The sequence below is a fragment of the Solanum verrucosum genome, unplaced genomic scaffold, assembly GCF_900185275.1.
Source record: "Solanum verrucosum unplaced genomic scaffold, falcon-dt-bn FXZP01000287.1, whole genome shotgun sequence".
NCBI classification, from domain to species: domain Eukaryota; kingdom Viridiplantae; phylum Streptophyta; class Magnoliopsida; order Solanales; family Solanaceae; genus Solanum; species Solanum verrucosum.
Genome location: NW_026020292.1, coordinates 132,275 through 146,842, shown reverse-complemented (window position 1 = coordinate 146,842; position 14,568 = coordinate 132,275). Strand labels below are relative to the sequence as shown.

At 35.9% G+C, this 14,568-nt stretch overlaps 1 protein-coding gene across 1 annotated transcript; it reads left to right on the top strand.

Moving 5' to 3' along the window:
- Window positions 1-12,996: 12,996 nt before the first annotated feature.
- LOC125834486 (beta-D-glucosyl crocetin beta-1,6-glucosyltransferase-like) lies at window positions 12,997-14,337 on the top strand. Its single transcript, XM_049513634.1, has one exon. It carries the CDS (start codon window positions 12,997-12,999, stop codon window positions 14,335-14,337), a length of 1,341 nt encoding a protein of 446 aa, XP_049369591.1.
- The last annotated feature ends 231 nt before the right edge of the window (window positions 14,338-14,568 follow it).

The window sequence follows — 14,568 nt, the reverse complement described above, 5'->3', positions numbered from 1 at the left end:
TAATCCCAAGAAACTCCTAGTTTCAGTTGGAGATGTGGGTCTAGGCCAATTCTGCACTGCCTCAATTTTCCGAGTATCAACTTTAATTTCATCACTGGACACAATGTGGCCTAGGAACGCCACAGACTTAAGCCAAAACTCACACTTAGAGAACTTGGCATACAACTCATTGTCTTTCAAAGTCTGAAGAACTATTCTGAGATGGCTAGCATGATCTTCTTCATTCCTTGAATAGATTAGTATATCATCAATAAAGACAATAACAAACATATCTAAATAAGGTTTGAAGACTCTATTCATCAAATCTATGAAAGCTGCTGGCGCATTGGTCAAACCAAAGGCCATGACCAAAAACTCATAATGACCATACCTGGTTCTGAAAGCTGTCTTTGGGATATCACATTCCCTTACCCTTAACTGATGATAGCCTGATCGGAGGTCAATCTTTGAAAAACAAGTGGCACCCTGAAGCTAATCGAAAAGATCATCAATCCTCGAAAGAGGGTACTTGTTCTTGATGGTAACCTTATTCAACTGGTGGTAGTCTATACACATTCTAAAGGAACCATCTTTCTTTCTCACAAACAAGACCGGAGCGCCCCAAGGCGAGACACTTGGTCGAATGAAACCCTTATCTAGGAGATCTTTCAACTGCTCTTTCAACTCTTTCAACTCTGTTGGTGCCATTCTATATGGCGGAATAGAGATAGGACGAGTATCTGGAATGAGATCTATGCCAAACTCTATTTCTCTCTCAGGAGGAATTCGAGGTAGATCATCAGGAAAAACTTCTGGAAACTCTCTTACTATAGGAACTGACTGAAAAAGAGGTATCTCAACACTAGAGTCATGAACTCGGCCTAAGTGATAGATACAACTCTTCGAAACTAACTTTCTCGCCTTAAGGTATGAAATAAAACGACCCTGAGGCACTGCGGAACTACTACTCCCCCTAAGACTGGCTCGCTCAGAAACTGAAACTTGACCACTCGAGTTCTACAATCTAATGATGCAAACAGGCATGAAGCCAATCCATACCTAAAATGACATCAAAATCTACCATGTCTAACTCAACCAAATCAGTCATGGTGCTCTTGTGACTGATGGAAACAGGACAATCACGATAGACACTTTCTGCTATAATAGATTCCCCAACAGGTGTAGAAACACAAAAGGGTTCACAAAATCTTTCAGGAAGAACCTCAAACTTATTTGCAACATAAGGAGTTACAAAAGATAAACTTGCTCCTGGATCTAGCAAAGCATATACATCAAAAGCGAAGACCTTGATCATACTAGTGACAACATTTGGAGAATTCTCTTGCTCATGGCGACTGGTGATTGCATAAAGGCGATTTTCTCCTCCACTGGTACTAGAAGTAGCTCCTCTAGGTGTCTTCCTGTCTGGGGGAGCAACTGAAGAATATTGGGCCCTACTGCCCAAATTTCCACTACCTTGTTTATTCTTAGGGCACTCCTTCATGAAGTGACCCTCTTGTCCACACTTAAAGCAACCTGTCTGGCCCTGACGACACTTCCCTGGATGGACTCTACCACATATAGCACATGCAGGAAACAAACTACCTCCTTGTGCCACACTACCTGAAGACTGTGCTGGTCTAGCCTTGAAGTCCTTCGAATTCTGGCCATTAACTTCACCTCTGTATCTGGGTGCAGGTGCTCTAGCAGATGATGGAGCAGGTCCCTTTTGCCTTTGCTGAAAGGAGGAACGGTTTGAATTACCTCTCTGCTGCCCGGACTCGTTCTCGGTCTTAGCTCTCTTATTTCTGAACTCTTCTCTGTCCCTCAGCTTCTCTTCCTCAACCTGCTGCACATAAACCATCAACCTTGATATGTCCATGTCCCCGATAAGCATTGCAGCCCCACCTTTCTTGCTCGACAATCGAGACAGCCCAGCAACAAACAAGCTTATTATATTCCTCATGTCCGCAACCATCTCTAGAGCATAGCGGGATAATTGTGTGAACTTCTGACTATACTCATGAATACTCAAAGAATCTTGCTTAAGTGTGAGGAACTCACATACCTTGGCCTCTTTCAATTCTCGAGGAAAGAAATGCCCCAAGAAATCTTTCTCAAAACAGACCCAATTCGCAGGTGGTGCATTCTCAGCTCTGCCCCCTTTCCACTGATCGAACCAAGTTCTAGCAACATCCTTCAATTGATACGCAGCTAGTTCAACTCGCTCAGTATCTGACACATGCATCACATCAAAAATCTTCTTCAACTCCTCAATGAAGTTTTATGGATCCTCAGTAGTGCTCGAACCCGTGAAACTCGGAGGATTCATCCCCAAGAACTCACGAATCCTTGAAGTGTCAGCTCATTCATGTCGAGCTCCCCTTTGCTGACCAATCTGATTAGTTACAGCTTGACTCATAATTCTAATTGCCTCTCTGAACTCGGCATTAGAAACTTCCCCTTGATCTTGCAGTCCCGGGGCATAAAGTAACTCTTGATCATCAACATAACGTCTAGGAAGACGCCCTCTACTAACTCTTCGTGGAGGCATGATTATCTGAAAACACGCGCAAGCACGAATTAGAAAAAAACTTTTAGAGATCAACTCTAACGCACGAAATGAGTGTGAAAGAAGTGAGAAATCTTCTTAAATGTTGTAACCTACCTATTATAGATGTGGCGCGCTTCACACCGATAACTAGGACTCTACAGACACGGCTTCATAGACTCCCTAGGACTCTTGAACTCTGTGCTCTGATACCAAGTTTGTCACGCCCCGAGCCTACACCCTGGGCGGGACTGGCACCCGGAGACCATTTTTGGCCCCAAGCAAACCCTTGGCCTGGCTTTCTTAACTCAGCGGAAACCTAACTCGCATGAATAACTTAATGCAAAATGCAAGGTTACAAAACAACTTACTTATAAAATCTGGCCACAAAGGCAACTCGAATCTCAAAATAGGATATTTACATATATGCATAGATGAGAAACTCAAAACTAACTGACTAACTGTCTATGAAGCCTTTAAAATACTGAGAGGGGTGTTGGGACAGACCCCGCAACACCCTAGTGCAAGGAGGCTCACCACTGACTCTGGAGTGCTCAGCTGGATCAACGACGTATTGGATGTTGATCCTGGGTACCTGCGTCTGCATCATAAAACGATGCAGGCCAACTGACATCAGTACATGGAATGTACGAGTATGCGAGCTGGAAAGCTAAACAATCACTTAAGCTTGAAAAGAGTAAAAAAGAACTCTTACCTTGGCTCTGTACGACTCATGAATAACTGAACTCAATATATAAAGCAATAAGACACATGCAATATATAAGGCTTGTAAAACAGTATAAACAACTTAGCTTGTTAATGATAAAACAATAACAACTCAACTTTACTTGTATAAAAGTAATATAACTTATTTGGGAGATTCTTTAACCGACAACCACCACTATGAGCCCTAGTGATGATACAACGTTTTACCTCACGTTGCCCAAGGACCATTCTATACCTTGTCGTGATATAGAAAGCTAACTTTACTAAGTGGATCCACTAGCTTAACTTTCGTGATCATCTAAAAAGTATGACCCGAGAAATCCCATGTTGGCGCATGGTTCTTATGGAGAGTTGAGTTAATATGAACTCGTGTCCCTAATTCGGTGCTCAATACTACTCCCAAAAATACTTTGGCTCATAAGTGTCTTTAAACACATCTTTCTTTAACTTGAGATAATTAGTCAAAATCTAGCCCAAAGGCTCTTTTGGAATCGATGTTCCTTTCTTACTTAAATGTAAAAACATTTAGAAACTTCTTTGGGAAATACATAGTTCCCTAATAACTTTGGAGAAATGGACTCGACTTTATGCTCTTGACTTAACTTGAAACTTGAGACTCTTCACTTGGCTTGAAACTCTATACCCTTTACTTGACTTGAAACTCTATACCCTTTTACTTGACTTGAAACTCTATACCCTTAAAAATTTCCGGACGGAAATCCCTGCCAACTGCCCAACTTCCAAAGGGCATAACTCACTCATACGAACTCGGAATCGAGCAAACTCAGTGGAGTTGGAAAGGTCATTCCAAGGGCTTTCCAAAAATATCTGGAAATACACCTAAATCATCCTGAGCCAGGAGTTATGACTGTTTGAAGTTGACCAAAAACTCATTTTTTTTCCACACTTAACCAAATTTTCCAGATTCTGAATTTAGCCAAATTTCCAGATTCTGAACTTAGCCAAATTTCCAAATTTTGAATTTTTCCAAAAATGACTACTTCCAATTTCAAGCTTCTTCATATTCATTTTAAATTGTCGGATGTTACATAACTACTCTAAGCTACTTCTAAACACCTAAAATTATTCCTAACATGATCAACCTTGAATTCATAATTCAAATTCAAGGTTGAGTTTAGAGTTATGTTTTGAGAATACTTTCGAACAGTCTGAGAAAGTCCCTTTGAGTCATTTTGTGGAGTCTTTTACAACTTCTAGTAACTTGTTTCAAGACTTGAGCAAGTGAGTATGAGAATAAGGAGACTGTATTCATGAGTCTAATTTTTCATCACGAGATCCTTCATATCATGAGCCATAACTTTTGAATTTATAATTCACATTCAAGAGAGAGTTAAGAGTAGAGTTCAAGAAAACCTTTGAGTTCAATTGTGAATCATTTGAGATCCATCATCGATTTTAGTTAAGTTTTGAGGAAGTAAGTAAGAGAAAGAGAAGAGTTGTATACATGAGTTCCATAATGTTTTGTAGACCTACGAGTCAAGTTGTTCATGCCCATAAATTCCGCATGAACTCCAGAAGTTGAGTATTTATGAGAGGAGTAATATCTTCATGTCCTAATTATTAAGTATTGAGTTTCAAACCCATTTGAGATTACATTCCTAATCTTGGGACTATTGCATGTTACCCATGAAGTCCTTGAGTTGGGTTATTCATGTCCATTATTCCGCATGAACCCTCTGAGTTGAGCATTCTTGAAATTAGTAGTATCATTGAATTTCTTGAGTTCTAAGTATTTGAGTTCTATTTATGGTTATTGAAAACCTTGCATTGAGTCGTTCAAGTCCATAATTCGGCGTGAACCATATTTTAAGAAGTCTTTTACAAATGTTTAAACTTTGTTTTAAGACTTAAGCTTTGAAGTTGAGTAAAGAGTAAAGCTTGAAGTTCATTTCTTCAAAAGTATATGGGGACTAAGTATTCCCAAAGAGATTTAAAATGTTTTCACATTTAAATAAGAAAGGAAAACCTTGATTTCCAAGATAGCCTTTGAGCTAAGTTTTTGAACACTAATCTCAAATCACAGAAAGAGTATGTTTTCAAAACATAAAGAGCTACTATATTTTGGGAGTAGTATTGAGCACCTATATGGAACAAAGTTCATACAACTATCAGCCCCTATAAACCATGTAGCCATCATGGGTAGAAAAGGGTTATACTTTTTAGATGAATCTTTTTCACATAGACTATTGGATCCACTTAGTAGTTCAGGTCCTATACCTTTGGCCGGGTATAAGATGCGCTGGCAGCGTGAGGTAGATCGTTGTATCATCACTATAGCTCTTAAGTGATGGTTGTCAGTTAGAGAAACTCCCACAACAAAAATTGCATGGTTCCTCAAGGGGTTCTTCTTAGTATGAATGGGGGTATGAGACTTCATTCATGCATTGCACAAGTAGACTTTGAGAGGGAGCATGGTATGTCTTTTATGAATTTATGATTATGAGTTGACATTATGTTTTAAACAGTTTTCATTTTCTTTATATTGCACTTGTTTTAAACTGCTTTATAATGAAATAAGTTCAATTAAGTATTCATGAGTTGAGTATCCAGAGTTGAGTATTTCAAGTCGAGTATCATATCTTTGAAGTCGAGTATCTAATCTTTGAGTTTAGTATCTTATTCTTGGGTTGAGTGAGTTGAGAAAAGGTAAGTATGTTTCTTTTTCTTTTTTTTTTATCAAGATTCAAGCTTATGTTTATGTTTTAGAATTCCGGCCCCTTGCATGCTCGTACATTCCATGTACTGAACCATTTGGCCCGCATCTTCTCATGATGCAGACATATGTATTCAGAATCATCAACAGGAAATTCGTTGATACATCCGGGAGTTCGAGTTAGCTATGGTGAGCCTCCTTGTTTCCGAAATAATTCATTTACTTTTCAGTTTAGTCAGGGTGTGTTGGGTCTTGTCCCGATTTCCATCTTTATCAGTTAGAGGCTTCATAAATAGTCAGTATAGTTGAGAAGTCTGTATTATTCATTTATTTCATTAAATATTTTAAAGACTTAAGTTGCCTATTTTATGGCAAGTTGAATATATTATTTTTATTCTAAGTTGTTCATTTGAGTTAAAGTTTTGAAAAGTTGAGTTTATTGAATTTTATTCAGTTTTAAGCTTTTGCATGCTTAAGTTAGTCTTCCGCTTGTAGTCAGCCAGGATGAGGGTTTGCTTGGGGACCAACAATGGTTCTTGAGTGTCGGCCACGTCCAGGGTGTAGACTCTGGTTGTGACAATTTTCTTCAGAATCTTGTATCCTTTAAAATTTCAGTATTGAAATATTGTGAAAATTGGAGAGAGAACGTGTTGAGGGATGTAACATCTCGTACTTCGAAAAGTCAACTGGAGATTCGTACAAGTAAAACTTCAATTTTTAGTTTTGGGTCAAATTCAAATGACCATAACTTTTAGCACATGAAGATTTAATGGCCCATGAGGTACAAAGTCGAAGGTCTTTGAGTCCTCTTTCCAACGCCGCCAAGTTTGCTAAATTCCAAGTTCGGATGAAGGAGTTATTTGAGTGCAACCTGTCTAGTTAAGGTAATTTGTCCATTTTAAGAAGGGATATTTTGGTCTTTTCCCTACCCCACTAGGCCCAAACGTTTTTTTCACCCAAATAGGGGTCTAACTGATTGAGATCCATTTCCATTCATTCCTAAACCCTTAGGGGTCGTTTGGTTGGGAACAAGTTATCCCAAGATTAGTTATCATGGGGTTAACTATCGTGGGATAACTTGGGATAACTTATCCCATCACTATGATATAAATGGTGAGATAGGTTATCCCAAACATGGCAACCAAACAAGATACAAACATTTTATCTCGTCACTATTTATTTTTATCCCTCACACCAAACGACCCCTTAGGGTTGAGAGAATGGTTTCAAAAGGAGAAAAAAAGAGGTTTCAAGTGTTCATTCAAGGTTTGAGGATTTTCACCAAGAACTTAGTTCTTTCGAGGTATGTAAGCTTTCATAGTATTGAGTTTGTTCGCCCTCACATCAATTATGTAAACTTGTACCCATGAATTTGTTCTTGAAGTTGATTATGGAGTTCTTGAGTATTTCTTGAGTTTAATTGATAATGAAGGTCTTTGAGTTCTTGAGGTGAGGGTTTTGTGAATGAGTTGAGTCACTTGATAGATTTTTGTATGGGTTTCGTTGAAAATGTTATGGGTCTATGAAATTTCGTGAAATTGGATTAGGGAATTTCATTGGGTATGAATTGAATCGAGATTGGGAGAGAAAGAAAAGATCGGGCAAAAATATGCGCCCAGGTACGCGTTGCGGAGGGGCTTTAAAATTTCAGTCTTCAGATAGTTACCCCTTCTCCGCATCACGGAGAGGATACAAAGTCCTCTGTCTTGAAATTTATTTTGCGACCAAAAATTAAATCTTTCTCCGCATCGCGCCAGTGCTCTCCAATTTGTGTCTTCGCTCGTCTCTTATTATCAACTATCTAAGCCTTCATAAATCATTGAGAGATCCTATGTCCTAATCGTAGTTCTTGAATTCACATTTCAAATTAAAGTAAAGTTTAGAGAAAACTTCAAGAATGTTCTTTTGAGTCGTTTTGAGAAGTCTTTTGCCATCATTTATAATTTGATTTAAGACTTGAGTAAATAAGTATGAGGATGATCAGAGTTGAGTTTCCTGTTTCAAAATGACTATAAGGGAACTAAGTATTTCTAAGTATGTAATACTTTCACATTTAAAATGAGAGAAACATTGATGTCTAAATGAGTATATGATGAGTCTTGACCATCACCTCTTTTAAGAGGATCTTTTGAGTAATTATCTCAAATTGAGGAAGAGTTATGTTTTTAAACATATGAGCATGAGGTATATATTATTGGGAGTAGTATTGAGCACCAATATGAGATGAGTTCAGACAACTCACATTCCTCATATACCATGTATGCCAACATAGGAACAAAATCATACTTTTTAGATGAATCCTAAATGCCTTCGGGCAGATCTTAGTAGATCCACTTAGTTAAGGTGTTTTATACCCCAACAAGGTATATGACAGTTCTGGCAGCGTGGGCGAGACATTGTATCATCACATAGCTCATAGTGATGGCTATCAGTTAGAGAATCTCTCAAATAAGAGTAAAAGAGTTTATTATTGTATTTTTATACATTTTGAGGTATTATCTACTAATTTTAAAAGCTTTATATATTGCATCTTATTATCATTGCTTTCACATTGAGTTGAGTTGAGGTGTGTATGATTTCCCTTTCTATCAATTTAGTTGTATTTATATGTTTTAGTTTTCCTCTTACATGCTCATACATTCAATGTACTGACGCCATTTGGCCTGCATCACTTCATGATGCAAATACAGGTGTTCAGGGTCATCAACAAGCGCTCTGTTGATACCACTTGCGTTCCAGCTAGCTTCTGTGAGCCTCCTTGCTTCCAAAGGGTTCCACATTTATCTCCCTTTTATTTTGTTAAGATGTCGTGGGTCTTGTCCTGATATCTATCATAATTATTAGAGGCTTCATGGACAATAGTAGTTGAGGAGTCCTCTTTCATTCCTTTATGATGTTTTGAGACTTGAAGTGAGTCATTATGTTAAGTTGAGTATTTCCAGACATGTATGAGTTTATCTATTATTGAGATTTAGAGTTAATTATTGCTATTGAAACTCTTGTTTTTGTTGAGTAAGTCTTCCGCTTAGTATTGAGCCAGACCAAGGGTTCTCTTAGGGATCAACGATGAATCTCGAGTGCCGGCCATGTTCAGGGTGTAGACTCGGGGGGTGACAAGAAAATTGAATGAGAGAGAAAGTTCTCGTTTTGTGCTTAAAACGTGGCCTCAAGATGAGTTAAATTAGGAACTAACTTAGGATACCATTAATTTGCTATACAACTAAATTATTGTTCTTTTTTATAATTTTTTTAAACTATAACCATTTTCAATAAATAAGTTGCAAATTTTACCTAGTTAGATAATTGTTCCTTTATAAATTATTATCTGCAATATTATCATGACCTAAAGTACACCCTATACGTGATAGGACACATAAGACCCCGAGAGGCCTTACACAAGTCACTTGACATACATATACACATAGTAATTGACAAGGTAAATCATTTCATATCAATAAAAGAGTTTCAACATGAAGCGGAAGTCTAACATATATAGTCTTGACAGGCCATCTATTATATCAAAAGGAGTGGTCGGGACGTAACCGTACACCACATACAATATCCAAAAGGATAAAAGACATCAGAAAGCAATAAAGGCGACATTGACCTCAGGATATGAGGACTCACAAAGTCTTCGAATCTCTATGTGCTCACTAGCCACGAACGGAGGGAGAGGAATCATCAAGCCCTACATTAGTGAAATTAATAATGTAGGCACAAGTATGCATTCGTACATGCATGGAATGTACTAATTTAACTATGAGGGAAATGTAAAAAAACATGAAACATGATCATAAGAGGACATAATCGAAATCATAGAATGCATGACCAAACTAAACACAGTAAAATCATTTAAGAAGAGTCTTAAATCATGAACATGGTCAATGCATCTTAAAACATGAGTAAAAGCTTCATAAACCCTTTTGAAGTAAATTAGTTCATTTTGTGATAAATTAGCAACCGACAATAGACCGTGCGAGCTATAAATGAAATCCAATGTAACTCTCACATCGAGAAGGGAGAGTCTACTTACCAAGGTAGAACTCCGTATCAGGTCTAAAGTTGAAAAAAATCAAAAGTCATTCTTTAATTCTTTTAATATTCTGAAATATGCTATCATAATATATGCTTAACCCTCACACCATTAAATTGAACCAAATTCAGGTATATAACAATTTACCCAAGGCTTTTACTTTTATATTTTCTCTCTTGTTTTATCAGTAATTCATGAAGCAAATAATGCTTTACTGACAAAGATGTTTATAATTTTCCTATTCCAAATTGTCTTCCTCTATATACTACATTTTTCTTGTGATGTAATTAATAATAACTCCCATAAGGTTGTTATTTTTATGAGAAAAGATCATTGCATTAAAAATTTGCACATGATGAGAATCTACACATATTTTTGAATTATTTGAAGAATCTTGATTTTAACTTTTTAAAATAATATAGAAGTGCTATAATATTAATAATAATAATAATACATAAATACAACGCACGTTTTCAGAGACTAGTAGGTAAATATAAACATACGAGAAAAATGCTATTCATCTAAAATAATAATAATAATTTCAATAGAGGTCTAAATGTAGTCACTGATAATTCTGCAATATTTTTATACAATACAAACAAAGTAAATTATAATAGAAATCAAATAAAATATTTCAAATCATATAATTATTTAAACTACTCATAAGTTGCATCATTCACCCATAAGTCTTTTTGAAAGAGTACATTTGCCGATCCAAATTAGCTTAAACAATACGCAATATATTCATGAAATTGAATGAATCAGAAAGTGCTACTTGAAATGATATCTACTCTATTTATTCTTATTTTTTTAATCTTTATCGAGGAAATGAAAGGTCGAAATAGAAATGTTTAGATATATAAATTTCATAATAAAAATTAAAAATAAGTGAAGTAGTAATTTCTAGAATTTTACAATAAAGAATAGAAATGAATGAAGGAAATAGTAATTTATTTTTATATAATGATAAGTAAACAAAAATATAGAGAAAATTGCCAATAAGAAGAAGAAAAAAAGATAAATATGATCCTTAATCAAAGGGTCACTTGTGTAATATCTAGCTTTGGATGATGTATTGATTAATAAGAAGATATATTTAATTATGGTATTTGAGTATTAATCATTCCGTTAAGTAAGAATCAGAAGTACTTAGAGGTTCTTATTACCACATCGATAACTGCCATACCTATCAAATTAATCAGTATATTTAAGGAATTTAAGTTATATATATTATATTACGAGTGAAAATATTTTCGTAGACTAGAAGCAATTTTGGATGTTATAGAACATAGAAGATTGCTTAACTTTTTCAAAGTTATCCGTTAACGATTGTACGGAGAAATTACCTTTTTTTTACATAACATTTATGTATATATATGTTGGGAAAAAGAAGAAGAAAGCCACAAAAAGAATTAAAAACAAAAAGGGAAGGAAATACAATAAAGGATATATATATTTCCTTGTACATAGGTGCATTAGATAAAATCATAAAACACATTCCATAATAGGAAACATGTCGATCATTAACTTGTATAAATATATATATGACCAATGTCATCTATATCCATTCATTCTGCCATTTCACACACTCTTGCTATATAAGTCGAGGATATATATTACAAAATAATCTATTTAATGTAACACTATATTGAGTTAAATAAATAAATAAAATTTAATAAATAATAGTATATCAAAACATATGATTAATATATCGTAACAATTAATCTCTTACTTAGATTCATAACCATGCAACTACAACTTTAACACTCATATATTCCTTCTACATGCCTAGCCTTCGTGGAAGAGTTTGTCAGGTTGTACTCCGATGCAATTTTCGCAACCACCACGTCTCCTCTATGCAGCATTATTATGTCTAGAATCAAATGGTGATTATGCTCAATGTTTTTGCCTTCTTGTATTTCATAATACATTGCAACCGCATCCTATTATCATAATACATTGTAAGTGACACTTCCATCTCAGAGTTAACCAACAAGTCTTTTAAAATGTTTTTGAGCCATACTACCTCTTTAGCCGCCTTAGAGGCTACTACATACTCGACTTTCATGGTGAAATCAACAACACATGATATTTGCTTGATTGTTCTCCCAAAGTGAACACATTAACCATGAGGTTGACTTTTTGGAGTCTTTGTCAGAATGGACATTTGAGTGTGCATGTGTACCTTATCAACACCAATTCCCATTCTAATGGTTGACTAGCATGTAATCTCCAGTCCTTTTTAAGTACTTGATTGCATGCTTTAATGATTAGATAAAAAAAAATTGCTAATCATGCCTAGCTACAACAAAACAATTGTCAGCATGTAATCTCTAGTCCTTTTCACGTACTTGATTATATGTTTAACTGTTCTCCAGTGTTCTTGTCTAAGGTAAGATTGAAATCTGATAATCATACTCACGACAAAACATATGTCAGGTCTAGTGCACAATGTGAATTGCGTTTTATTTATATATATTTATTTTAATATGATATTACATTATTTTATTTATTATTTCTGATTGACACCGCTTTTAAAAAATCCTATATACGCCACTACTCCCACTTATAGATGGTTGAACCACATCATTTATAAGATCTTGGGTCTCTATGTTATATTCAACACCTTACCGTGTGGGGATATCATTTTCTTTCTCTAATGCAATCTGCTCAAACTACTCCTACTACATTGATGCAATGAATTTTCAGAAACTATTCTAATCATGGAAGTTATTTATATTAGAAGTGAAAAGATTTTCTCGTAGACTACTAGCAATTTTGCATGTTATATATAGAAGATTGCTTACCTTTTTCAAAGTTATCAATCAAATTTGTATAGAGAAATTACCTTTTCTACACATAACTTATAGTAGTGAATATATATATATATATATATGTTATAAAAGGAAGGGGTCACATATATTTCCTTGTACCATAAGAGGAATCATGTTGATCATGATCAAGTATAAATATGACATGAACCATCCATATCCATTCATTCTCCCACTAATCTATAAAAAAAATTACCAAGTAATGAAGAAAGAGAAGCCCATTTCAGTGCTAATGTTCCCATGGTTAGGTTATGGACATATCTCTCCATTCCTAGAGTTGGCCAACAAACTTAGCCAAAGAAATTTCATTATCCACTTGTGTTCTACAAAGGCAAACCTAACTCCCATTAGGGAAAAACAATACTCATCATCATCAATCAAGCTATTGGAACTCCCTTTGCTAACAACAAATCTCCGTCCTCATCAACATACCACTAATGGCCTCCCACCCCATCTCATGGACACACTCAAACAAGCTTTTGACTCATCAACTCCTCAATTTACCAAAATCTTGATAACCCTCAAACCCGATTTACTCATTTATGATTTTCTTCAGCCATGGGCTCCATTGGCTGCTTCTCAACTCAATATCCCCGCGGTTGAGTTTATTAGTAGTAGCTCCACTATGACTGCTTATATGTGGCATGACTTGTTGAAGAAGCCTAAAGGTATTGAGTTTCCTTTCTCTTCTACTATTTATTATCGCGATTATGAGATGGTTAGTATAGAGAGATCAAAAGCAGTTATACCTGTTGAAAAGATTGAGGCAGATAAGAATCGAGTTGGACAAAGCTTTGTTCTTTCTAACCATATTGTTTTGATAAAAAGCTTTAATGAGATTGAAGGAAAGTATAGTAATTATATCACTAGTTTAACTGGGAAAAAAATTGTACCGGTTGGTCCTTTAGTTCAAGAACCTACCTCTGATGATGCGAATTCAGATTTAATAAAATGGTTAAACACAAAAGATAAGAGATCAACTGTTTTCGTATCATTTGGAAGCGAATACTTCTTGTCTGATGAAGATTTGTTAGAAATTGCTTATGGGTTGGAAAGTAGCAAGGTGAATTTCATATGGCCTTTAAGGTTCGCGAAAGAGGAGGTTGAAATTGAAGAGGCATTACCTAAAGGTTTTGTCAATAGGGTAGGGGATAGAGGAAGGGTTTTCAAAGGGTGGGCCCCACAAGCAAAAATATTGGAGCATTCGAGTATTGGTGGCTTTGTGAGTCATTGTGGATGGAGTTCAGTAATGGAAAGCATGAAATACGGGGTTCCAATCATTGCCATGCCCATGCATCTTGATCAACCAATGAATTCTAGGCTTATTGTTGAAGAGGTGGGCATGGCTGTGGAAGTTGTGAGGGACGGGGAGGGAAAGCTTCATTGGAAGGAAATCGCGGATGTGATCAACCACGTGGTGGTGGAGGAGGGTGGTGAACTCGTAAGGGAAAAGGCGAATCATATGAAGGGAATTATTCGTTCCAAAGGAGATGAAGAGATTGATCAAGTTGCTAAGGAATTGGAAATGCTCCTTAATTCTTAGGTTTATAGATACTATGGATGCTTAATTAATTTGTCTTCACTTAATTTTATGCTCTATGAATATTAGGATTATTAATTGGTCATGAAATATATGTACTCTAATCCTCTAATTTAATGTTGAATTGAATGTCTCCTACTTTATTGTTCTATTTTCCTGTTACATTTGCTTGATGCTGCTTTGTGTAATAATTGATGTCAGAAAGAATGAAACTCGATCAACTCCATCAGGAAT

Bases quoted from the DNA above. Each gene is read 5' to 3' on its own strand.
- LOC125834486 (XM_049513634.1), top strand. From the start codon at position 12,997: ATGAAGAAAGAGAAGCCCATTTCAGTGCTAATGTTCCCATGGTTAGGT.